This window comes from Epinephelus lanceolatus, chromosome 2 (assembly GCF_041903045.1).
Source record: "Epinephelus lanceolatus isolate andai-2023 chromosome 2, ASM4190304v1, whole genome shotgun sequence".
NCBI classification, from domain to species: Eukaryota; Metazoa; Chordata; class Actinopteri; order Perciformes; family Serranidae; genus Epinephelus; species Epinephelus lanceolatus.
The window spans coordinates 19,108,936-19,135,894 of NC_135735.1; the positions used below are offsets into that span (position 1 = coordinate 19,108,936).

Genomic DNA, 26,959 nt, shown 5'->3' on the forward strand with positions numbered 1-26,959 from the left:
GACTCAGTTGCACATAAAAAACATGCACAATGTTTTTGTTGTTTTCTTCTTCTGTTTCTCCAAAACCATCTGTTTTATTTCTCAGTCCTCGGGTATGGCTCATTCCACATGACCTGTGACAGGAATCATTACATGGCAGTCTCGCTCACAGTAGCTGTGAGTAAGTTTAGCGGAACCAGCAGCCCCTGCACCATGACACAACCGAGGCAGCCTGCTGCAGTCAGTTTTATTATTTCCCCCTTTTTGTACATTGTTTTTGAAAACATTTCGTGTCTTGGCAGAGGAATAAACTTGCCACAAATTAACCCCACAGACCTTTGGTGGGCACATATTTATGACCAGCCAACCATCAAACATGTTATATACAGACAGTCAAACCCCATATTTCTTTTATATTCTTATTCCATAAGATCCCAAGGTTTCAAATCCATCAAATGCCTTCAAAATAACATCCTGAATGTGACTACTTTCACTCATTTTAGGTTCTATAAAGCTTCAGCACTGGAACAGATTTAGCTTTATATGTAATGTGTGATCACCGGTGAAAAATGCATTATCTAATTTGACGTCACTTAAAGGGAATATTGGGAACATCTGAATTCAACTAGTTAATTAGGTGCCAGAATGTGAGGGCTTTTCACTGCAAATCACAGTTTGTTTGTTTGATGACCAAGGGATATTTAGCATGTAAAATCATCAAAATAAAACCGATTCTGTCTTCAATAAAACTACTCATAATGTCACTTATAAAGCATCTCTGTCTTTTTCTCCAGAATGGTGAATACCCAGATTTAAAATTGGGACATTGCACTGTCCAACATAAAAAGCAGATGATCATGTATTTGCTTGGAAAAGTCATGCAGACTGAATGTGAAAGTTTTTTTCCCTCTGCACTCACTTGGCTAAACTAGACAGATGACAAATGAGGAAAGGAAATGGATATGGATGTAGAGCAGGCTGGAGGGAGACTGTGTGTGTATGTGTCAGAGTGTGGTACTAATAGTAATACAACACAGTCAATTAATACCTTAACATAATTTAACAGTATACATCATCAGTTAATGTGGTAGCCTATCAAAAATTGGCAACTATTTTTTAAGGGAGAAAATGATGGAAAAAAGCTGCTGTTAGTGACTCAACATACGCAGAAGAAAAACGATGACTGTGCTGGATTTCTTAACATGGACAGAAATGCATAACCAGACAGACAGTTACAGTTTCACTCTCCCTCCTTCATCAACAAGCTGTTGTGATAAGCCCTGGATGTTCTTGCTTATTTATGATGCAGAAATGAGTTACACATATTGTAAAGCCTGCTGCACATGGGACCATCAGCCACCAATGGCCCCCAAATCACTTGATTAAAAACAAGGTGTACAGCCTGATCAGGGATGGGAGAATACATGATTTTAGTGAATTCCATTATTGGGATTATCCTCATAATTGTGAAGAAAGACTCACACAATGTTTATGCAGATGCAGGGGGGCTTGATTGATGATAGGAGATGTGAAGATGTGTTCTGTGATGCAATAAAAACATTTGTTTCTAAACACAATATAAGGTTAAGAGATCCCAGTATGTTTTAATGCCATTTTAAGGGTTTTAAGCCTATTTGGACAATTATCTGGACAATGTCATGAGTTGCAATTATTCTGGCCAGGATAATCGTGATAAGACATTTTAATATCATCCCATGCCTCTGCTTGATACTGTTATAGTTTCTAAAAGTTGCACAAATCCCAGAGCTGGGAGGACATGTTGGGATTTGTGGAGCTTTAAATAAGAGCAGTACACTAAATATTTGGGATTATGATACATGGGTGCTGTATATGTTTGGAAATTGGGAGTGCTATAACAAATCTTATCTGTATAGTTCTATCTTTTTTGTTTTGGCCTGCCATTGCACTGTATGGGAGTTGCTTTGCTGTGTTTTTATAGTAATTTAATAGTCATTAAGTGCATTTGATTATTGTTTGGAGCTTTTGCACATGTTGCAAAGTTAATTAGCTTGAAAATTACAATCAAACAACCACAGCTCTGGTTTCTGAGGGACTGTGTCTAGTATCAGCTGTAGTGCACTTATGTTAACATCTATTTTTCTCTCCTTCACAGCAGGAATCAAGGTGCCATCTCACCTGAACAGACTTCAGATGCTCATTCTTCTTCTTTACACCTTCATGTTTTTTCTTGTCTTGCTGCTTGTTGAAAGTAAAGAGTCTAGAGTCAGTGTTGCTCACACTCGGGTCGCGGGTCATCCAAAGCTCCAATTCAAGCCCTCCCCTTCTCGAGGCTGCGGTGTGAAGGGTATAAAACCAGTGCGCTTCCCTCTTCTCAGTCTGGTGCACCGGCTGCGAGGCTGCAGCGGAAGAGTCACAGAAATCAGATCTCTCTAAACTGAACTTTACTTCTGCACTCGCTTCTTTTGTAAAACTTGCTTTGTTAACTTTTTCTACTTTACCTTGAAATTTTTTAGTATTTTTTTCTTTGTCAAAATGACTGGTAGCCCACTGACAGGGTTACTGGTTGCGCTGTGCGTAAGCAGCGCAGTCCACGGCTTGCCAAAGAAGAGCAAAAGACAAACTGGCCAGTATCAGGTGTATCCTGAGCTCCGTGACGCAGCGGCCGTTAGTCCAGGTTGGTACAAGACTTCCATAACTATCAAGTGTTCTTGAATTTAATTCTTATCCATGTGTAAGAAAAAAAAAAATCACAGATTTTCTTTCTGCACCAGAAAGTAATTTATAGCGGTTTGCTTTAATAAATGCAGTCACTTTTTGGTCATTTATTTTGCATTATTTGATCTAATTTTTCGTTTGAAATGAGCCAAATCAGCCAAACTTTAATGGCCGTTTAACGGTCCAAGTGTTTAATCATCATTATGTAACAACATGCCTATTATATGATTTCTAGTCGGCTGTGAGGATAATGGTCGCTCATACAGACCGAACGAGCAGTGGGAGAAACCCTACCTTGGTAGTACACTGGTGTGCACGTGCAATGGAGCAGCAGGCATCAAATGTAAAAGCAAACCTGAAGGTCAGTGCGAGACCAACCGGTTTGAAATGTCTTCGCAGGCTCAGGTGCACCTTTCACATCTGTCACCTTCTGTTTGGGACAGTTGCCTCCTCCAGTATTTCATATGTCAGAGCTTTTGTGTCAACACCGACCAGTAAAGTGAAATATAGTCAATCACATCATGGCTAAAACACCAGACCTGTACAGGAAACAGACTGAGATATCCACTTGTTCAGTCACCAGTGCGTCTTTACGCAGCAAGAGAAATATCCACGACAGGCTCACAGTGACAAACTCTTAACCTTTGAGTGTTTCCTTTGTTTTTCTCAGTGGAGGAGACCTGCTATGATAAGTACAATGACCGGACATACCGGGTCGGTGAAACCTACGAGAGACCGAAGGACGGGATGATGTGGGACTGCACCTGTATTGGTTCCGGTCGTGGCAAGATCAGCTGTACCATAGCAAGTAAGTGAGGAGCATGGTAAAAACAGTTCCAAAGGAAAGACTGATTACCTTTTCCTTGATTGCCACCTGCCATGAACTTGCCTTGAGTTTTTCCTTTCTATGTTTAGAATTTCTTAGTTATGTTCCCTGCTTCTTTCATGCTTTGGAAACATGATGTCACCTCAGGATGTTTGACTTAAAGTGTAATGACTGAATATAAAATCTAAATGATGGATATGTGTCCACCACAGATCGTTGCCATGAAGGTGGAAGGTCTTATAAAATCGGGGACACTTGGCAGAGGCCTCATGACACTGCCGACTACATGCTGGAGTGTGTGTGTCTCGGAAATGGCAAAGGAGAGTGGACCTGCAAACCTGTGGGTGAGTACTTTTACCTCTGTAAATTTAAAACTTGCAGGGAAACCAAGACATCAACACTTTCCATATGAACTCTGGAATTCAGATGTGAAATATTGCAACTTTAACATGTAGGCTTGTATATCAGTTGCCACCACACACACACACACACACACACACGCACACACACACAGAGTTACAGACAGGGCAATTTCTCAGAAGTATGACTGTGTTTGACACCATTGTAAATATTTGACAGCAGTCCAGACAAACAAGGTAAATGGGCGAGAGAGCACGCCTCCCCTCATTGCCCATCTTACGCCACAGCTATTGATTTTCACTTGGTTTATTCCTCCTGGAAATGTCTGGGATGATTTAGACGCTGTAATGTAAAGCCAGATTTTACAGTATCTCGTGACAAACTGCAGATACAATAAATCTCCTGTGTTTTCTGTGAAGCTGAGCGTTGCTACGACAACAATGCTGCATCATCTTACGTCGTGGGGGAGACCTGGGAGAAACCGTACCAAGGCTGGATGATGCTTGACTGCACCTGTCTGGGAGAGGGAAATGGACGCATCACATGCACCTCAAGGAGTAAGAAGAGTGCACACATCAACACACACTTTAATATGCTTCAGTATCAGCTGTTGACCACTGTTTGTTCTCCCACCAGACCGCTGCAACGACCAGGACACCAGGAGGTCATACCGCATTGGAAACACATGGACAAAGACTGACACAAGTGGACACATCCTGCAGTGTCTGTGCTCAGGAAACGGCCGTGGAGAGTGGAAGTGCGAGAGACACAACGCAGGCCGAAGTGAGACTCAAAATCTGAACTATTGCTTCACTTTGCTTTAAGTGTTCACCAAAACTTTACTCTGATCTTCTCTGACATTCATTATTCTTTTACTCTTTTTGGTGGTATGCAGGCACAGGCACCGTCGTGTTGACCCCCACCCATTCCCAGACTCTGCAGCTGCCCGAGCCCCCCGTCGAAGGGGCATGCCGCACAGACTCTGGAGCCACTTACTATGATGGACAGCGCTGGTTCAGAAACCAGGGCAGCAAGCAGATGCTGTGTACCTGTCTGGGCAACGGAGTCAGCTGTCAGGAGTGGGGTGAGTGAAAACAGGGGTCTCAGTGAAGGAAAGAGGAAGTATGATGAGTTTTACTTATATTTCAGTTTGATTATAAGTCATCAAACTTAAACCACTAAAGACAAGCCTTTAAGATGTGACGCTGTGGCCTGTTCCTAATTGTGTTTCCTTGACAGTAAATCGTTTAAAAGCCCCTAATTCATCCTCGCTCATCCCTCTCCTGTCTGTGCAGAGACCAGGAAGCAGACCTATGGTGGCAACTCCAACGGCCAGCCATGTGCATTCCCATTCGTCTTCAGCGGGAAGACCTATTACTCCTGCACCTCAGACGGACGCACAGATGGACAGCTCTGGTGCTCGACAACCTCAGACTTTGAGAGAGACCAGCAGTACTCTTTCTGCACCGAGAAGAATGGTAAGACTCAGGAACAGGGTTTGACCATTTTGCTGGTTGCGTGGCTATATGGGGCTGATGTTGGCCTTTTATTAAATCACAGCATTTCCCCTTACAGTATAATCCACAACCAATTTATTTAAGATTCCCTCTCAATATCTTACCTTTAAAAAATCTGTACAACCTGCAATTGAATTTCATCATGTTACATTTAAGTCTTAATATGTCAGAATACATGATACTTGGATACTAATTTTTAGTATGAAAACTGTCACATTTAAAGACACAAAATATTGGTGCAAATTTTGGCAAAACTTTCAGAAATCATCAAAGGCCCCAAACCCCAAAGATAAGATAGTAACTGTTGTACGTCCCTCTCTGTCGCAGCCATTGTGGCAACACGAGGTGGAAACTCCAACGGCGCCCTGTGCCACTTCCCCTTCCTCTACAGTGGCCGCAACTACACTGACTGCACCACAGATGGACGCCGTGATGGCATGAGGTGGTGTGGTACCACCCACGACTACGACACGGAGCAGCGCTTTGGATTCTGCCCTATGGCTGGTGAGTGTGTGTGCTCTGTTTTGTTTGTTACACACTTTGCTGTCACTTTAGAACCTTCCAATTAAACGTATAATAACATCAAGTTATTGAATACTTTTGTCTTCTACAGAAAGTTTTCTAATTTACATTCCCAATATAGACTATACAATCATGATGTTAGTGAAAACAGATGTATAAAGGACTAGTTTGACATTCTGGAAAATATGCCTATTCACTTTTTTTTGCTGAGAGGTAGATGAGAAGATTAATACCACTCTCATCTGTAGATTAAATATAAATCACCATGCGGTTAGCTTAGCTTAGCATAAAGGCTGGAAACAGGGGGAAAGGTCGCCAGACACTGTTGAAAGGTTACAAATCCACCTACCTGAACTTTCCGAACAAGAAAGCAAAAGATCAAAGTTGGTGCAGTGGTCCTGGGTCACATGGCCCAAGTCAGAAATATTGTGCCTTTTTTTTGTAGAGGATGCAATTACACTGAATAGTTTGGTCTTTAGCTCATCTTGTTGTTATAGATGTTAATGGATGTTTGGTTGCATGGCTCACTTGTAGACAATTGGGGCGTTTCAAGAAAAAGGGTTTATGGTCATGGGAGAGTGATGACTCTAATAGGGCTTGTACATTTACATCTTGATTACATACAGAGTGGTGTCACTGGGCTGACTGGGCCATGGAGAATCACTGGTCTGAACACACACAGTACTGTTTATTTTATTTTATTTTTTTTACTTGTATTTCTTCATGTAGCCCATGAGGAAGTATGTACCACCAACGATGGGGTGATGCACCGTGTGGGCGACAAGTGGGACAAACGCCATGACGTCATGGGTCACATGATGGAGTGCACATGCCAGGGCAACGGCCGTGGGGAGTGGAGCTGTGTTGCTCACTCACAGCTGCGAGGTCAGAGAGCAAACTCCATTTGGGTTTGAAACACAACTGTTTGAGTTGTCTGGAAGCGAAAGGTTTAATGTTGACTTTGCTCCTTTCTTTATGTGTCCAGATCAGTGTGTTGTTGACGGCTTGTACTATGAGGTAAACCAGGAATTCTCCAAGCGCCACGACGAGGGCTACATGATGAACTGCACCTGCTACGGACAGGGACGTGGACGCTGGAAGTGTGACGCCATCGGTGCGTTCGTGGCTCATTAGCTCAGTTCAGGAATTAAAAATGCTCATGCACTTTTCAGCTGAATCACTCCAGCCTCATTTGTCCCATCTGATCTCTGATGTTTTCTTCTCTTTCCTACAAACAGATCAATGTCAGGAGCCACAAACCAGAACCTTCTATCAGATTGGAGAGACATGGGAGAAAATCATCCATAACATCCGCTACCGCTGTTACTGCTATGGCAACGGGATTGGCGAGATGAGATGTGAACCTCAGCAGACCTACCAAAGTATGAAAAACCTATCTTCTGAGCATCATCAGTTTAAAGCTGCTGTCTACTTCAGTTGGTGCACAGATCTGTTTCTGCAGTGTCCACATATTTGAATATGGTGGTTCAAATGTTGATATGCATACAACAACAAAAGTAATAGTGTGTCAAAAATTGCACTCCTTCTCCTCAGAGTCATAACTCAGGCATGATGCACATATATTTAGATTCAGCCTGACTTTCACTTATATATTTCTAGTGTCCACTATGGATAAACATTCATTAAGCCTTCTTAGAAATCAGAGAAAAAACACATCTCTTCTGATCTTTACAAGCTTTTCTTTGGAATTATCAGAATCAGTCATCTAGTGATAACAGGAAGTTAGCGAGTGCAAACGGGAACTCCAAATAACTAAATCGGCATGACTTTTTGTGGTGCAAATTTGCAAAAAATGCAAACAAATATAGGAAAACTGCATTCAGATTTCAACCTCAGCATCATTTTCTAATTTGCTGATGATCTATTTGATATAATTGTTATAACTTTGGCAGGTCTGAGGCTCAATTATGGGGTGAGAGATTTAATTCCTAAACCCCTGCACACTATAAGATAACAAACATAACCTATTAGTAAGTAGGATTATTTATTTGCAATATTTAAAGGAATACTTCACCCTCCAAATGATCATTTGTATATCAATTACTCATCCATGTTGCGTTACATTTGTGAAGAAAGTGTTTTCTTGCATGCCTTTGCAGGGAACAAAGAATCCAAAAACGTAGAAAATTCAAAATGAATTGAAGTCATAGGGGTCCACATTTAACAACAACAAAACTATAGTAAAACATCAATCTGTTCACAAACTCTCACACAACTCGTGCAGTAATATCCAAGTCCCATTTATTCAGTCATATGCTCAGTAGCTCCCAAACAGACAGCCCTTTCCAACGGGATACTGAACTGAAATGAAACGTATCTATGCTCTCTTCAAATCCAGACTCCATTGACAAAAACAGTAATTTTATCTAGCTAAACACAGGAGCCGCTTGTCTACTGCTGCCTGGCTCTGTAGTTTGCTTGTGTTAATGTGTGACTTTGGTGAATCCAAACTAACCCTTTAAAACATTAAAGTCACACATTAACACAAACAAACTAAGTGATCGAGGCAGCAGTACACCAGCAACTCCTGTTTTCAACGAGGTAAAATTACTGTTTTTGTCAGTGGAGTCTGGCTTTGAAGGGAGCATAGATAAGTTTCACTGTCAGCTTAGTTCCCCATCGCAACTGGCTGTCTGGGGATGTACTGAGCATAAAACTGGACAAATGAGACTTGGATTATACTGCGCAAGTTGTGTAAGAGTTTGTTAACGGATGTTAAGATACAGTTTTCCTGTTCCTAAATGCTGATCCCTATGATTTTAATTCATCAAGAATTTCCTCCGTTTTTGGGTTCAGGCATGCGAGAAAAACAAAGTTTTCTTTACAGATTTAATGTAACACAGGCGAGTAATTGATATTCAAATGGATATTTGGGGTGGTGAAGTATTCCTTTAAGTTTTATTTATTTGGGAAGCTGTTATGTCTCCAAAGCGTCTCAGTCCTACGCTGCAGTTTTTCCACTAAGTCTGACAGCTGTTCGTGCTTAATTTGTGTTTGCTGTACTTATTCAAACCTCCTACGTTACTGACCTCCTTCCTCTCACCTACCCCTAACCTCCCATCACACGTCACTGAAATGAAAAGTTCACTTGCCAGGTTAGTGGAGGGAAGCGGGGGTTTGGTGTTTTTTCTCGACTTTGAAGTCTGCCAAATGGAGAGGTGCTTGCCAATCACATCACCCCTGTCCTCCCCTCAGTCTTTGTAGTTGGAGAGGTTTTTCCGCCCCCACCTGCCGTTGTTGTGCTGACCTGCTGAGGGGAAAGGGATGCCGGGAAGAGGGGTGTAGACTTATACTCTTCCTGCTGCCAGTACATTCATGTAGGGTAAAAGTTGCTTAATGTGGAACTTTGTACCGCAGTGTCCTGAATCAAACACTGACCTAAAACTTAGTTGCAACATTAATCTCACCATGATTAGTGTGTGTGCAGTGCAGGGAGTGTGAAGCTATATGTGTGTGTGTTCATGGGGGTATGGAGGCTAGATAAACTGTGATGAATATAGTGCTCCGGTGTTATGTCGCACCGTAAGATGACAGTAGGTGTTTGAGCTGGTTTAGCACCGTCTGGTGGTTTGGTTCTGTCCCAAAATGATGAATCCCTCTGACAGAGTCTCACCAAAAGGTAGCCAACTTTCACCCACACTCTCTAACAGGTAACACCGTCACATTATTTGTTTTTGACAATGTGTGAGCCTTTTTCTCATCGCTAACAGCAGCGTTGTTTTCTCCTGGTGTCGTCCTCTAAATCCTTTCCAACAACTGCCTCTCTATCTCCTCAGGCGGCCACAGACCTGTCCAGGTGATCATCACAGAGGCAGGGAAACAGCCAGACTCCCACCCCATTCAGTGGAATCCCCCTTCATCTGTTCACATCACCCAGTACATCCTCAAATGGAGAATTGTGAGTTGCTCTTTTGGTTCATCTTTTTTTTTTTCGTCTTCAAAAGGTTGTTTTAAATTTGCTGACCGGTAGCATTAGTGAAGGTGAGCAAACAGTCAAGTGCTTTTGGTAATGTTGACTGAAGTTTGAACATGGACAAACATGGTGATCAGAGGGTACATGAACTCCCCTTTACTAAACGCAAACACAGCTTTTTAGCAGACTCCAAGGAAAACATCCCTCCCCCCGTGATTGTTTTTCTCACACATCTTTTTCTCTTTGAAGACCTCAGAGACTGACAGGCTGGCTGAAATGTTTCTGAGGCTTTAATTGAAGTCAAACAGATTTTCTCTGGAGGCGTTTGTGTATTTTGGATAGAAAAGTCACTCAAAGCCCTCATCTGGCCCTCCTGCTGAGAGAGTTTGTAATTTTCCAACAGAGTGCAAAGCCAGACTAAATACTCCTTAAGCAGGATGTGGCAGCGAACTGGTCTGAGTCAGAGTCCAAAATATACTACCATAAAAGGTCTTAATTATCTGAATTACTTAATGATTCCACTTAATTCTCCTAAATTTTCACGTTTTTATTCAATTAATCACATCTGTGCTATCAAAATTGTTCATTAATGTAAAGAGTTATGCATGTCAGCAAGAGTTTAGAAATCAGATTATCCAGTTGAGTAAACAGTCTCACCACAAGGTCCATTTAGTAGCTGTTCTGGAGCTTTTGATCACGTAACATGCCCTGCATCAGCACATAATGTAATTATAAATGTTCTTCCAATTTTTCTGAGCACTTTAAAGGAGTCTTATCCATGTTTGCTTAAAAGTTAAAGTTTGGCGTTTACTCTTGAGCTTTGCAAGTGCTCAATAATAATGATAATGATAATAATCAGCAGATTATCCACTCTTCAGTCAATACTTTATGTCATTAAAGAGTGAACGTATAACCCATTGACTTTATATCTTTTTACTCCTTCTGGCAGAAAAATAGCGGTAGTCCCTGGAGGGAGGTCACCGTCCCTGGCCACCTCAACTCCTACACCATCAGCGGGCTGCGTCCAGGCGTCACCTACGAGGGTCAGCTGATCAGCATCCTGAGATATGGACGCCGTGAGGTCACACGCTTTGATTTCACCACCACCCACGGTTCCTGTGAGTAAACTTGAGACGCAACATTCTCTTAACCCCACAAATCCTAAGTAATTCTTTTTAAGGGAACATTACATCTTTTTTATCTCTCAAGTGGAAACATCAGAGGGAGAGACGACCCCACTTCCTCCAGTGGTGGACACTTCCGAGTCTGTGACAGAGATCACCTCAAACAGCTTCGTTGTGTCCTGGACATCAGCCTCTTCTACCATCTCTGGCTTCAGGGTGGAGTATGAGCTCAGTGAGGACGGGGCCAAGCCGAAAGTCCTGGGTGAGAGCCTTTGAGCGTCACTGATACATCTATAATGCCTCCATAATGTCACATATGAATACAGTAATTAAATGGACTGATTAATTAGGCAGTTTTTCTGCTGACGTTCTGATAGATTTACCTTCAGGTTATATGTGGTCAACAGATTTATTGTAGTAAACGCTGTGACACCAATCTATCAGTGGAATGGGCAGTATGGGTAAAATGCTCTATCGCATCATGTCGTATCGTATCGTATTGGTGACTTTATATCACCGTATTGAAAAATGTCTTATAGTACATTTTCTGGACACTAACCAGAGATGTCTGTCTGTTTTTTGCTTACGTTGCCTATTAAATACCTGGTTAGCCAAGGTATTTCATCACATTGATTCAAAAATCATGCAAAAACCCAATCATGCCATTATTGAGCAGCCCTCCTCATTCATGTGCAAAATGGTTTCAGTCACCCAGGAGTACTGACAACATAGATATCATTGTATAATATATATACTGGATATACTGTGTGTTAACGCACTTTTTGTTGGCTTCTCCAGATCTCCCTCGCACAACCACCTCTGTCACCATTGGCGACCTCCTGCCAGGACGCAGATACAATGTCAATGTCTACGAACTCCCTAATCAGGGACAGCCAAACCTCATTCTGACTACCTCCCAGACTACAGGTGGGAGAATCCCTCTCCTGGTCAGGATTACGCAAATTCAGTCAATTTTTACACAAAATATGACGTGACAGATGTCCGTTTTTTTGCCTTTCCCCAGCTCCTGACACCCCGGCTCAGCATGCAGTTGATGAGGTGGGAGAGACCTCCATCCGAGTCAGCTGGACCAGGCCTCAGGCTCCTATTACTGGTAAGAAATATGTCTGTGTGTGTGTGTTAATGTGTGGTTTAGTGGTCTAGTAAAGAGATCCATTTCATTTTGTCTGTGTGTAACTGTGCCTGCCAGGTTACCGTGTGGTGTACACGCCGTCAGTGGAGGGCAGCAGCACTGAGCTGAACCTGCCAGACTCAGAGACCTCAGTGACCCTTGTTGACCTTCACCCTGGTCTCCTTTACAACATCAGCATCTACGCTGTGGAGGAAGACCAGGAGAGTGAGCCTGTTTTTGTACAAGTCAACACCGCTGGATCTCCTCTACCAGGTGCACATTTTTTAAACAGATACCATATCTTTCAGTTAACAAAGAAGCAGAAATGAACGAAAACTGCTTCATGACTGAGGTTTTTCGCTAAATTAAAACATTCCCAGTATGTTATTCTGTTCTTTAGATGCTGAATTCTTTTTATATCATTCTTTGTCTTTTGGCTGTCAGTAAAAACTGAGCAAAGTAAGTTTATTCTTGCAGCTGAAGATTCCTTATAGGGGGCTTTAGAAAGGGCTCTCCAGTGTTTGGGAAAGACTGAGCTTGTCAAAACATTGCTTTGTCAAAATACACTTAAACAGCTTTGGCTATATAATGGTAAGATCCTCTTATCTTCATCCTAGTCTGCCATAGCCCCTGAGTGACCTCTCTTTAAACATGGTGGGTTCAGAAACAGACACCTGTTCAGGCACTTAAGAGAAGCATGCATGCATGTACAGCCCACACCCACACAGAGGCACACACACACACACACACACACACACACACACACACCATAAATCCTCTGTATATCTTAAATTGGATTTCAGACCCTCTCCTTGTGCCTGGCACGGCAGAATGTACTCTTTATTTAAGCTTGAAAAACAAAACGAGATGCTATAGAGAATGTCTGACTTTTATCCACATCTGGTTTGGCATTTCTCTCATATTTTCCGCTTTATCTGAGCCGTTATTGTTGTTATCTGTACATTGTTAAAGCCTTTTATTGTACAGTTTTTTTCAAGTTGAGGGTGTTTGCAGAGCTGCCTCAGTTAAGACAGATGTTTAGATTGTTTTACTGTACTTAGCATTTTAAAGTTAGCCCTGTACCGTACATACATAGCTAAGTTAAAGGTGTCTTGTGGGTGTTTTTGTAAACAAAGTTACCTTTACAAACAGTTTTCATTCAAACAAAATGAGGACATTTGCATGAAAGTTGCTCAGTGGTGCATGAAGTAAAAACAATTTGACTTCCTGAGCATAAAACGAATGTGGGCCCCATAAAGCAGGTGCACTGGAGACTTTGCCAGGTAAGTGGCTAACTTCTGGTTTAGCCCTCTACTAATTTGAATTGGGATAACAATATTTATATATATTTATTAAAATGTTATCGGACCAAATGGATCAAATTTCATAGTGAAACAAGTTATTTCGCGGGGGCTGTGACACAAAGAAATTACACACTGACTTACAGATGTCTCCTTCACAGAGTAAGTCTATGGGAAAGGGTCTTGTTGGGCCAAGTGGCATCATGTGACGGATTTAGCCACTACAGAAATTGGCTTCAAAGCCCGGTGCTGTTCGCGGGGGCTTGGTAGTGGTCAGCGACTCCTTGTTATACCCCTTGTCAATCAATCTGCCACTTCCTGTCCACAGAGGAGGTCCCGGCACCCACAGACTTGCAGTTCTACGAGGTTACAGACATGAAGATCACCATCACCTGGACTGGTCCACCCAGCGAGGTGACCGGTTACAGAGTGCACTTCACTCCTGTCAGTCCTGACGGCACTGAGACGAGGCTCCTGCAGCTGCCCATCTCCCCCAACGCATATGCTGATATCACCCACTTGCAGCCTGGCACACCGTACCGCTTCTACATCTACGCCATCAACAGTGGAGTGGAAAGCAAGCCACTTGTGGGAGAAAAGTCTACCAGTAAGTATAACCAGGGACAAAGGAGCCAGAGTTAGACACAGAGGGATTACAATAACATCATAAAGATTTTCTGTCTTACATGTGTTAAATTTTCTAACCCCTCCAGAACCTGATACACCCACCAATGTGCGATTCACTGACATCGGCCCTGACAGTGCACTGGTCATCTGGGAGGCTCCCCGCGCCATCGTCAGTGGCTACCGTCTCTTCCTGAGCATTGAGGGCTCCAACCCCATCGAGAAGAGGATCCCCGGCAGGGTCACCCAGTACCCTTTGAGGAATTTACGTCCAGACACCCAGTACACTGCCACCCTGCACTCCGAGCTGAACAACGAGCTCAGCGAGGGCGTCACTACATATTTTACCACCAGTCAGTATTAAGAGAAACACAACATCTGATCAGAAAAGAATACCTTGTTGCAATAAATTTAAATTTATTTTTCCCCATTCTGTCTTCCTCCCAGCTCCCCAGATGGGAAATAATCCTACTTTCGCCACTGAGGTCACTGATACCTCCATCATCATCACCTGGGTACCTGTCCGCAGGTTCAGCTACAAGGTAGACACCTACAACAACAACTTCATAATCAAACAAAACCTGCTTTAATCAATATTTTTATAATATCAATGCATCAAATCACTCTTGGTAATGTGAAAGGGGTTTACAGCTTGTCGCACTGCCCTTAGGTGGCCAAAAAAGATCACTTAATGCGGATTTAATGTCTTTGCTGTGGTATACTTTAAGTGTATTTTCTAGGTTTCTGATCTCTGCATGTCGGCCTCCTTCTCCACAGCTGTCTGTGCTCCCCAGCCAGACAGGCGAGTCTCCCAGAGAGGAGACCTCTGACTCTGGACGCATTGATATTCCCGGTCTGACTCCTGGAACTCAGTACACCTACAGCGTTCAGCCCATCTTCAACGGACGCAACCGTGGAAACCCCATCACCCGCAATGTCGTCACTCGTACGTGTCCAATTTACTTATACTACAAAAATAGGCACCTTAAAGTAAGTTGTATAACTCATCACCGCACTAATTTATGCTGTGGGCCCATGTTACACTGTTCTAACCATGTGGTATGAATTTGTTGAAGAAGTAACCGCTGCATTGAATCAAGTTTCTCATGCTTGTGTCAAAATGTGCTTTCCTCTCGTTACAGCCCTGTCTCCTCCCACTGACCTCAGAGTGGAGTCCAACCCTGTCACAGGAGATCTCACTGTCCACTGGGTAGCTTCCAAAACACCAGGTAAATATTGACTGTGCTCCCCACGCACTGCCGGCACATTTGATCTCGCCAAGTCTAGACCTTGGCCCTCGAATGCTATCTCTTTTTTTTTACAGGCACAAATGTCTCTTCCCGGTATTTCCTTTTGACTCATTTATTGCAAGAACCTCTTGACATTGTGTTCTACCCGCTTCACATTTGTCATGTTCTCCCCCCCTCTGGGGATAAAAAATGAAGCCAACGTGACAAAAGACTGCACTTCCTTGAATGGCCACTTGAGGCTGGCTCCAAAAGACTGTCAATCCCCATAGACCCCCAGTGTTAAAATGTGCAACTTTACAGCAGAAATTAACATGTTTTCAGCCTGGTATAAAAACAGTTTTGTTCTCTATAGGTAATTTTCCATTTCATGACAACTGTATGGGGGATGAATTTTTATGTAACTCACTCACTTAATTTTTATTAAGGCTTAAAGTTATGATTAAGAGCACAGCCATTTTGAGTGACAGGCTGTGGTCACTTCTGACTCCAAAAATCCAAGATGGTGATGGCCAAAATATTGAATCCGCAGATTTAAAACGGGGTCCACAAACTAATGGGTGACATCAAGGTGGCTACGTTAATTATTCTTACACAGTCTGTGTTCCCTCAACCCTCTGCAGGCATTACAGGCTACAGAGTAACAAGCACGCCAATGAGCGGCCAGCGAGGAAACTCCCTGGAAGAGTTCGTCCGAGCTGATCAGACCTCTTGCACGCTAGAGAGCCTGAATCCGGGGGCAGAGTACAACATCAGTGTCTTCACTACCAAGGGCCATTTGGAGAGTGTGCCAGTGTCCACAATTGTCACACCAGGTAGGAGCCACCAGGAAAGCATTCACACATGTTAATAGGCGTCAAACCCACGACTTTGTCCACAGAAACGACCGGTGTGTCTGTGTGAGGAAAAGAGAGAGATGAATTTGCCATGAAAGACTGGGTAGAAGTCATTTCACTTCCTGTCATTATCCCTACCCCCACCCCCCCACAATGTATTCCTCTTTATGCTGAAATGTTTTTCCTATGAATACATTGTTTTTGAAATTGGCGCAGTTTCAAAAAACAAAACAAAAAGCTTGTTGAAGCTTGAAGCTTTCATGAAGCTGCATGAAGGGATTTTTGGCCACTAGGGGGCAGAATAACTTCAAAACAACCTGATACACAGCAGTTATCACCTTTTGAAGTTATGTTAAATAGGTTTGCAGAAAAATGCCTACTTGCACATTCAGCAGACACAGAGCAACATTATTATCTCAGTTAAAGACTGAAATTCAGTACTCATTATCCTTACAGCTCTTTTTCAGCTGCACCAAAAATATCTCAGAGGCTAAAAAGCTTGGAGCTACAGAGTTGGGGGCTGATTCTCTTTGGATTCCTGACTTTAAACAACCCCTTTGTACAAACACATGAATTAATGCGGCTTTAATTATTATAACCTACTACTAACATGATCGTTGGTACATGCATGGAGTTCATGTTAGTTGGGATGGTGAAATTAATTTCCATTTTTTTAGCATGCCCAGAAGTGTTGTATTAATCACTGCTTTGATTATAAAGTGAATTGTGAATGTGTATTGATTCTAGTAATTTGTAATTGTCTCTATCTAGCATGGCTTCTGTTACACTCTGGATCTCTTGACTGCTTTTTTGGGAATGGAATCAATGTTTTTTGATATAACTGGTGTAATTATCATGGCTATTGGGTCTTTCTGTCTGTCTAATGTTGCTTGCGCTTTGCAACTGGCCTAACCCTTTCAGAAATCCCCGCACCAAGTCACATTGACTTTGTCGACATTACTGACACCACCATCGGCCTGCGCTGGATCCCTCCGAACTATTCAACCGTTACTGGTTACCGGATAATGGTGGTAACGTCAGGCGAGAGCTTGCCAATTTTTCAAGAAATGGTGGATGCGTCTGCTGGTTATTACACCATTCGTGGTTTGGAGCCGGGTGTGGACTATGACATCAGTATCTTCACTGTTACAGAGAAGGGGGAAAGCGAGCCGACCACACAAACAAAGCAAACACAAGCTGGTGATTTAACTCTTTCTCTCCATCCGTGGGAAGGGCTTGGGTTTTGATCTGAGAGAGTAGATGAAGGCACACTAACAACCTTTTCATTAACGCACATGATTAACTCAGACACTACAGCACATTTCAGATATGTATCACACCAATGATATTTTCTTAAGCCATTTTAAATCTGATTATTTAATGCACCTCTTTGTTTTTTTCCTGTGTTCGCTATAACTCTATTACTCATCCTTCCAGCCATTCCAGCTCCTACCAACCTGAGGTTTAGCGGTGTAGGTCCTGACCACATCAGGGTGACTTGGACAGTCCCCCATGTTGCCAATCCAAGCGACATCTCTCGATTTGTCATCCGTTACCACCCTGTAGCCACAGATGACGACATCAAGGAGGTCAATGTTGGAGGAGCCACCAACACCTTCGTGCTGGAGAGTAAGACGACATTAAGACTGTGTCTGTTTTAAAGGTTCTGACAACTGGATTTGTTTTTCTTTGCAATGCTCCACCTTAAGCCATTATCTTTCCATTTCCATACAGACCTGCTGCCCAACACCGAGTACAGTATCAGTGTTATGTGTGTGTACGGTGAACGAGTGAGTGAGCCAGTCACAGGGACTCAGAGGACAAGTGAGTATGACCCAAAGTGGGTACCTTATTTTGTGGATAGGCATTGGGTGGTGTCATGAAAAAAAAAATCAGGTTTGGGAGCCACTGGATTATGACACCAGTACAAAAACAGTCTCCAACAACAAAACAAATTGTTAAAAAGAGATAATATGTGTTGCCTTGCAGTTTTGTAATTTCCATTATCATTGCATGTAATTTAAAACCTTCCCCTGCAGCTCTGGACTCCCCCACTGGCTTGGATTTCTCTGACATCCGCACCAACTCCTTCACTGTCCACTGGCTGGCTCCAACCGCTGCTATCACCGGCTACCGCATCCGCTATCAGAAGACGAGCGGCGGGAGGGCCAAGGACGAAAGGCTGCCCCCAACCAGGAACTACTACACTTTGACCGGACTGACACCAGAGACTGAGTATCTGATATATGTGTACGCTGTCAGCAACACTCAGGAGAGTCAGCCTCTGACTGGCACACAGGCCACCAGTGAGTTCTGTCATGGTTTCTGCCATCATGTCTCTTTTTCTTCTCTTGTCTTGATCACAGTTATTCTTATGTTTTTTTAATCGCATTTTTAAATTATAATACCTCTTTCCTCTCTTCTCCAGTCTCTGATGCCCCTACTGACCTTGAAGTAACATCGTCCACCCCCACCAGCATATCCATTCGCTGGGACGCCCCTTCTGTCACGGTGAAGAACTACAGGATCACCTACGGAGGCACAAGTCAGTACATATATTTGAAGTCATAGTTTGCTCTAAACCTGAACCGTATTTGGAGCGTAACACTCGTCTCTTCTAACTGTAGGTGGCGAGGCTCCTCAAGAGTTCACAATCCCAGGCACTCAGACTTACGCCACCATCAATGGTCTGAAGCCCAGTACTGACTACACCATCACAGTCTATGCTGTTACAGGAAGAGGGGACAGCCCCGCCTCCAACACCCCGGTCTACATCACGCACAGGACAGGTACTTCAATGAAAAAATAAAATAAAATCTGGAGAAAAAAAATATTGAGAGGTTAAATCTAAAGGTTATGTGTTCATCTCTCCTTCAGATACTGAGCCCCCCACTGACATGCGACTGACTGATGTTAGTGACAACGCCCTCACAGTGCGCTGGTCTCCTGCTCAGGGACCAATCAGAGGCTACAGAATCACCAGTGTTCCCAAGAATGGGTTGGGACCCTCCTACTCTGAGGAGGTGGCCCCTGGTAAGAAAGAGAAAAACAAAATTCCTAAAACCCTACAATTTATTTTACATATTTTTTCCAACACAGTACCCTCTTCTCACTGGCTCCTTTTCTGCTCGTCTGTTACAGATCAGACTCAGATGACGTTCACAGGTCTGATGCCCACTGTTGAGTACGTTGTGAGTGTCTATGCCCTGGGCAATGATGGACAATCCTCTTCACCCGTGTCGGACAGTGCTATCACTGGTTAGTTTGCTCTCTTTTCATTGTTCAGACAGTTTACGTGCACTTAAAGGCAGGATATGCAATTCTGTGTCGCCACAATTGTCTTAATCAAAACAATAACGAAAGTAGGAGCAATGCCATCATTGCAGTCAGTTTCTCCTGGTTAGGATTCCCTCAGTGTTCCTACTTTGGGAGATTTTTACTGGGAGCCAAATTGTCCTTAAAGGTCTCCAAAATAAACAGATCAGGTGATTAAAATTGGTTGGCTTGCTCCTCTGAAAACGTAATCCCCCCCTCTTCCTTCTCTCCTGCAGCTATGGATCGTCCCAAGGACCTGACCTTCTCCGACATTGACTCCACCTCCATGCGCATCACTTGGGACAGTCCAGACGGTACCGTGACATCATACCGTGTCCTGTACTCCAGCTCAGAGGAGAGCGAGAGGGAGCTGCGTCCAGCACCCAGAGGTGATCAGGACACTGTGGTGCTGAGAAACCTCCGCCCCGGGACAGAGTACACTGTAAAAGTCATCGCCCTCCATGACCGCACACCCAGCAAACCGTTGGTGGGAACCCAGGCGACAGGTAGGAACACACAGAAAACATCAACACGTCAATGACCTAATTTATTTGTAACCTGACTCTGATTCTAAATGTGCTTTTTGTTGTGTTAGTGATCCCTGCTCCGACCAACCTGGTGATCTCAGATGTCGGTCCCTCCACCTTCACCGTGTCATGGCGTGCTCCCAGTGCACGCCTGTCAGGCTACCGTGTGGTTGTCAACCCCAAGGACGTCAATGGACCGACCAAAGAGATGAACATCGCTCCGGACACCACGCGTGTTGTTGTACCGGGACTCATGGTAACAAGAGTTCTTATCTCAGTATTTATTTATTGATTACAGTCAGTCAGTAGGTAAATATCAACTGTATGTGTCGTAGGTGGCAACCATATACCAGATACACGTCTACGCCCTGAAGAACTCTGTCACCAGCAGACCGCTGGAGGGGGAGGCGACCACACTGGAAGGTAACTGGCTGCATCATAAATGAACACATTTCCAGTCATCGCATGGTGTTATCCCCTGCTCTGTTTTATGACTGTTTCTTTTCCTCCTTGATGCAGATGTAAGTCCTCCTCGGCGTGTGCGCATCTCTGATGTGAAGGATACGTCTTTCACGCTGACCTGGCGCTCCAAAGTGGAAACCATCACTGGTTTCCTCATCGAAGCCACGCCCCACGGTGGCTTGCATGCCCCCATCATCAGAACCATTCCAGGACAGACTTACACCTACACTCTCACAGGTACAACACACCCTCCTTCTAAACACACTTTTATTCAGTTTACAGATGTAAGTTTCAGAAGTGTGACTTAAATGTTTGTTTGTCTTCTCAGGTCTGCAGCCAGGCACCACGTACTCTGTTAACCTGTACACCCTGAATGGCAACACAAAGAGCGCCCCCTTCAGTCTCATGATACAAACAGGTACTATACAGATCTGTGTCCGATGTCTGCTTCATTGTGCATACATTTCATGCCCCTCTTCAGAAGCCAAAAACACGAATGCCCACCCACCACCCCACAGTTTTTCTAAATCAATAATTAACAATAATTGGGAAGCAACTAATAAGAAAGCATCCATGTTGAATTTTAGTGAAATGGAAGTCAACAAGATAGCATCAGAAAACTCTAGTTTATTTTGCGTACATAAATCTGTTTCACTCCATATTTGTCTCCTGGTCATCCATGCCCCATCTGCTGTACCCAACTGTTTAAGAAACAATTATTTAATGGTGTTTTATCTGTATCATTACATACAATACATAGTGTATACACTGTACAATGTGAGTACACGCATTGCAAAAGGACTAAGAGAAAGAGATGAAATAGTAACATACACAACGTTGTAGTTTCATGCAGCCACAGTAGATGCACCCATTTTAGAAATTGTTTGTGGCTCCAGAGGAGGCTGCACAGAGTCTGATAAATGGCCTCAAGTGAGTCAGTATTGGTTGTGGCTGAAGACCAGTGGTGGAGTGTAACTAAACACATTTCCTCAAGTACAAATATGAGGTAATTTTGCTTTAGTTAAGTATTTTAATCTCATGCCACATTCTGCTTTTACTCCACTCCACTTAAGACTGAAATGTTGTACGTTTTACTCCACTACAATTATTTGATAACATTAGATTTTTGAACAGAAACTATATGAAAATATATAAGAGCAGCTGAAACGATAAATTGATTGATTAGAAAATCAACAGGCAACTGTTTTGATAACTGTTAAAGTAATTTTTCTATTCAAAAACATTTCATGGTTCCAGATTCTTAAGGAGGACTTGCTGCTTTTACTTTGAATTATTTTGATTTATTAAGTTGATTGAGATTTTTTGCGCTGAGCACTTTTACTTTTAATGCTCAAATACACTTTCTTGATTTTACTGACATACTTCTGCTCCATCAATGTTGAATTTTTCTTTTCCAACTTTTCATATTAGGCCCAACAGTGTTTTAGGACATTATTGGGACAGTGTGCACTGCTAAATTATTGGAGTTCTCGTTAAATCAGGTCCTAAATGACAAATGCAGCTGTAGCATTTACAACAATAAGATGAACTAACATGATATTTTTCATCACAGCTGAACCAGTGGTCCAGGCTCCCACCAACCTCCAGTTCACATCTTTGACCCCCACTTCCATCTCCTTCACCTGGCAGCCACCTGCCACACACATCACAGGATACCACGTCACCTACGAGGAGTCAGGAGGAGCACCACGAGAGCTTACCCCACGACCCCACCCCGGCCAAAACTACGCCACCATATCTGGTATGAGCTTGTCATGCATTTACATTTGTCCGCTTATTTAGTTTTGCTGCAGTTCCTTTTAATTTTCATTTCCAGTTTGATCATAAAAAAGGTTTAGAGTTATGAAAAGCTTCACACAGGCTCCACCCCTTATATAATTCTTACACATAATCACGAGTCAGGTGCAACCTGCTAATTCTACTGCGTGATAATTACCCATCTCCTCAGGTCTGAGACCAGCCACAGAGTACATCATTAAGATCATCGCTATCCAGAACACAAAGAGGAGCACACCTCTGGTGGGCAAGATCAGGACTCGTGAGTATATTAAGACATCTGTGAAAAATATGATGGTAAAGGTGATGCATTCAAGTAATCAAATAAAGTGCCTTAATTCAGATTTGTTACGGGTAAAGATCCTATAAAATGTTAGGGACTGAATGGCAGCTTCAATCTGCTCAGCTGAATCAAAATATTTTGCAGCAGCAGCTCAGAGATAAACTGTGCAGTCGATCAGCATTTGGCTGCTAAAACAATAATACCTTGTTTTATTTTGAATGTCTCAAAAATGTCATTCAAAATATCTGTGTGTTTGTAATGCTGCATTGAGACACACTTTGCCATGAAGCAGTACCCCAGCGATGCTGCATATCTGCTGCCTCCTGTTGGCTGAGATGCATTACTGCAGCTCTGCTCTACCTCCCCCCTCATCTAACCTGCTTGCTTCCCTAACCCCATCTCTCCCGCCCAGAACCCGACTCCTTGCTTCCCCTGCCGCTGCCCCGCCCTGGAGGGGTGCTGGATGTGCCTGAAACTGACTTGGACAACACAGTCCAGGTAGTGGGCAACAGTGGCCAGGATGCGCATAGTGGTCAGAGCCAGACTGTGGAGTACACAGAGTACAACAACAACGGAGGCAACATCAGATTTAACGGGAACATTGACAACCCACAGTCGCCCTATGGGCAAGTTCGTGAGCCCTTGGTATTTGTGCCCCTTCCTGATGCAGAGGGCCGCAGATTGCCCATCCTGAAGATGAACGTACCCGTCGGCTCCACATTTGATAACGAGACAGGAGTGCCGCAGGAGGCCCAAACTCAGACTACTATCTCCTGGAAGCCTTACAAGCAGAGCAACGCCTACCTGGTGTCCTGCCAACCCATCACACACTTAAACGAGAAGATGTTCCAAGTAAGGGTCATGATTTCCATCCCAGCCCATCATGACATTATTTATCAGTCATGTTTGATACAATCTCTTACTTCATGTGGACACACCTTGACTCTCTCTCTCTACCTGTCCAGGTCAGGCTGCCAGGCACAGCCACCACTGCTACCCTGATAGGACTCTCCCCCGGAGCGAACTACAACGTGATGGTGGAGGCTCTGATTGGGGCGCTCAAACACAAGGTCCTGGAGCAGGTCATCACGGCTGGGAACACAAGTAAGCATCCTCCATCAACTGCTGTGTCTATACTGGGCGGAGATAAATTCAGCATAGAGCAACTCAGCCCTTTATTTACCTTACCGGCCGATTTATATTTGGTCACAGGTTTCCAGATAACTTCCTCCTTTCATAACTTCCTCCATGTCATGTCAATTCAATTCACTCACAGAATTCTTTGAGAAGCACAGATGTAGTGATGAAACTACACATTTACCATGTTTTATTTTTTGTTTGTTTTTGCATTTTAGTTTATCCTCTTTAACATATGAAACTGATGAGAATGACCATTATTACTAAGTCACTAAATATAAACCATCGTGCCCCAAAGGAAGTTTACTCAAAGCGGAGCAGCAGTTACTCTGGCTAATCAATCTTCAAGCAACTTGTGGCTAACACACATTTTTTCCCCACCAAACTTCATCAGTTCCAGAGGGTGTGCCCGCCAATAAGGACTCATGTTATGATGCCTTCACTGCCACCTACCACGATGTTGGTGGTGAATGGGAGCGGATGTCTGAGACCGGCTTCAAGCTGTGGTGCAAGTGCCTGGGTCTGGGAAGTGGTCACTTCAGATGTGATTCATCTAGTAGGTTTAGGGGGATTTTTCCCCTGGATGTATATGAGCACATATGGAATCTGATTATATTTGGCTTAGTTTCTCTAACTAATATTTTGTCCATCATTAGAGTGGTGCCATGACAATGGCATCAACTATCGCATTGGAGAGAAGTGGGACCGCCGTGCAGAAAATGGTCACTTGATGAGCTGCACTTGTTTGGGCAATGGCAAAGGAGAGTTCAAGTGTGAACCACGTAAGGCCTCTTAAGATTCAAAGAAATATTCTACAACAGGTGCGACAGAGTTACATGTGATTTTTAATATGTGTATATGCCCACACAGATGATTCCGTGTGCTACGACGATGGCAGAACTTACCAGGTGGGAAACCAGTGGCAGAAGGAGTACATGGGTGCTATCTGCACCTGCACATGCTTTGGAGGACAGCAGGTACGACACATCAGCCTCCCTGGCTTTGTGATTAACTTGGGGTCACTCATGTTGATTGCACGATGTAATAGCTTTAGAATAATGACACCATCAGCAGATTGGTTCCCTAAAAAGCCTCATTCTCTCTATGCAACCTGTCTGCAACCTCTTGGGAAAATGAAGGCTTGACTTCAGGTCACAAAGGAAGTGCATTATACATTGTGCAACTAAAACAGGAAGAGAATAGTGCTTTTGTTTTCTCCTGTAGCTATTGGAAGCTATCTCCAATTACAAAATAGTACAAACGTTCTTTGCAGTTACGTCCAGCAGTGTCAGAAATGGTGGACGGTGTAACAACAAAAGTAACTGGTAGTTTCTAGGCTCTGAGAAAAACAAAAACTGATCTGGTTGTCTTTGCAACAGCGGCACCAACACTAGTACAACTTGAAAATGCTTAGGAGGAAATGTTGTCTGCTTCCATTTTAAATGTTTGGTTGTGTATGTTTGATCTCATCAGGGCTGGCGATGTGAGAACTGCCGCAGACCAGGTGGGGATGTCGACGCCAGTCTGCTGCAGCCTGTCAGATATGGAAACACACTACGCGTAAGTGGAATTTATATAAAATACTTTCAATATTATGTTGTTTTTTTCCCCCCCAATAGAGACATCATGTGTGATTCCTTACTTGGGAACCTGATGTTGAGTTTTACCAAATGTCATGAAAACACAGGACTGTTTGTGACCTTACCTCTTCAACTGTTCCTCCAGAATATTCACTGCCCCATTGAGTGCCTCCGACCCGACCTGCTGGCAGACGCAATCGCTCCTCAGAATCCTCGGGAGTAAAAGTATCAGACGTCCGCTTTGCTCCGTCATCATCCAACCGCTGCACTGTCTCACCCTGTAAAGCCATGCTGTCTGCGACTGAACTAACAGCCTTATCACTTTCTGACACACGTTTAGCCAAAGATGTTACACTGCCCTGCTGCCTGATCCGAGTGATCCTCCTCTAAAGCCAGTCTTTTCACTGTCGACTGTCAAGTCTCTAAATTCACGCTCAAATCAGAAAGACTCCTGCCGTTTCTTTCTTTTGTGTAACATTCCCTTCCACATATTTGTGTCTGTACCTCAATGAAAGTTATTTAGTACTTGCCACCAGTCAGATTTATAGACTTCTCAAATTGGCATTTGTTTTCCATTTAAAAATTCAGCAACATTTTCTCACCAAAGAGCATCAACTGTCAGAAAGTAAGCACTGTGTTAAAGAATGCAAATGTAGTTATTAACAATGTTGAAATTGTCCATGAAAATGTGCTTTTCTTCTCTGTAGCCCTTCTTCTGTTACTAACTGAGGGGTCGCACTGTGTGTGATTGACACATTATGATTTCTAATGTCTTTTTACTAATTTATCCCTTTTAATCGGTGTGTGAATGTGTGAACTGGGATGTGAGAATTTGAACTGTTCTATTTTTGTACTTTGTTGTCCGTGCCAAAGTTGTTTCTACCTTTTGACAAAAAGAAGTCCCTTATTTTAATAAAGCTGGAGAGATCCTGAAACCTAACTGCAATGTGATGTTTATTTTGTTTTAAGGACATGTTTGCAGAAGACTTAAGACCATTTCTTTATGGTCTACTCTTAAATAGAAAAGGGAAAAATGCTTAAAGAAGATTAACTAGATGAGCGAAAGGGTCTTAAATAGAATAAAAAATATAAGTAAAACATTTTGGGGTCCAAACTGAAGCCATGTAGGTGGTCATGAAATCAGTTTCCTTGATTTAAATTTGATAAAGTTTAAATTGTATCATTGAACTGTCTTTAACAAGATTATGAGGCACAGCTGTGCTTTGGCTTGAACACTAATGTCGGCATGCTAATATACAATGACAACAGACTGAGATCAAGGCCATTAAATGAAGGCTTGAACACGTTATCTTTATCATGTCATATCACTGGGGTACAACACAACCCGGGGAGCCACGCCCTGAAGCAGTGGTTCCCAACTGGTCCAGCCACAGGGTCCAGATTTCTTCTTAGTCATTAGTTTAAAGTCCACACACATTAATATATTCAGTGTCATACTTTTGTTTGGCCATGTCGTCAAGCTAGTTTGCGGTCTCTGTCAAGTAGCTGTCCGTTACTCACTCAATCTACAGCAGGAATTGGCACTTCAAAATAAAAGCTCTGTGCTGGAAATTCACTGTACTTCAAAATAAAGTGTTTTTTTTTTAACAAAATTGACAAGTTTTAAGTCACTTGCGGTCCATTCAGAATGGACCCGCGACCCACTTTTGGACCACTGCCCTCAAGCATGCCCTGCTTTATCATCCGTTTTCCTCTAAATGAGACCATAATTTACAAAATAAACATCAGGCTGTATCAA

The 26,959-nt window shown here is 43.1% G+C and overlaps 1 protein-coding gene across 3 annotated transcripts; it reads left to right on the forward strand.

The window, feature by feature from the left end:
- Positions 1-2,335: 2,335 nt before the first annotated feature.
- Positions 2,336-26,140, forward strand: fn1b (fibronectin 1b). Of its 3 annotated transcripts, XM_078174836.1 has the most exons (46): positions 2,336-2,635; positions 2,912-3,037; positions 3,347-3,484; positions 3,715-3,846; positions 4,282-4,419; positions 4,499-4,645; positions 4,758-4,946; positions 5,158-5,340; positions 5,707-5,883; positions 6,631-6,786; positions 6,887-7,015; positions 7,140-7,283; positions 9,699-9,820; positions 10,785-10,953; positions 11,045-11,221; positions 11,758-11,886; positions 11,984-12,073; positions 12,170-12,364; positions 13,721-13,999; positions 14,106-14,369; positions 14,464-14,558; positions 14,794-14,962; positions 15,159-15,245; positions 15,887-16,078; positions 17,021-17,299; positions 17,537-17,728; positions 17,834-17,923; positions 18,139-18,405; positions 18,528-18,644; positions 18,727-18,888; positions 18,977-19,132; positions 19,241-19,357; positions 19,651-19,920; positions 20,010-20,197; positions 20,277-20,364; positions 20,461-20,640; positions 20,732-20,821; positions 21,977-22,165; positions 22,373-22,462; positions 22,896-23,335; positions 23,449-23,587; positions 24,015-24,176; positions 24,277-24,402; positions 24,491-24,597; positions 25,094-25,180; positions 25,346-26,140. In XM_078174836.1, exons 1-46 carry the CDS (start codon positions 2,494-2,496, stop codon positions 25,421-25,423), a joined length of 7,383 nt encoding a protein of 2,460 aa, XP_078030962.1. In that variant the 5' UTR covers positions 2,336-2,493; the 3' UTR covers positions 25,424-26,140. The 3 variants fall into 3 exon arrangements, with proteins under 3 accessions (XP_078030962.1, XP_033500134.2, XP_078030963.1); XM_033644243.2 differs by lacking the exon at positions 17,021-17,299; XM_078174837.1 differs by lacking the exon at positions 2,912-3,037 and having other exon boundaries at positions 2,338-2,635.
- Positions 26,141-26,959: the final 819 nt, after the last annotated feature.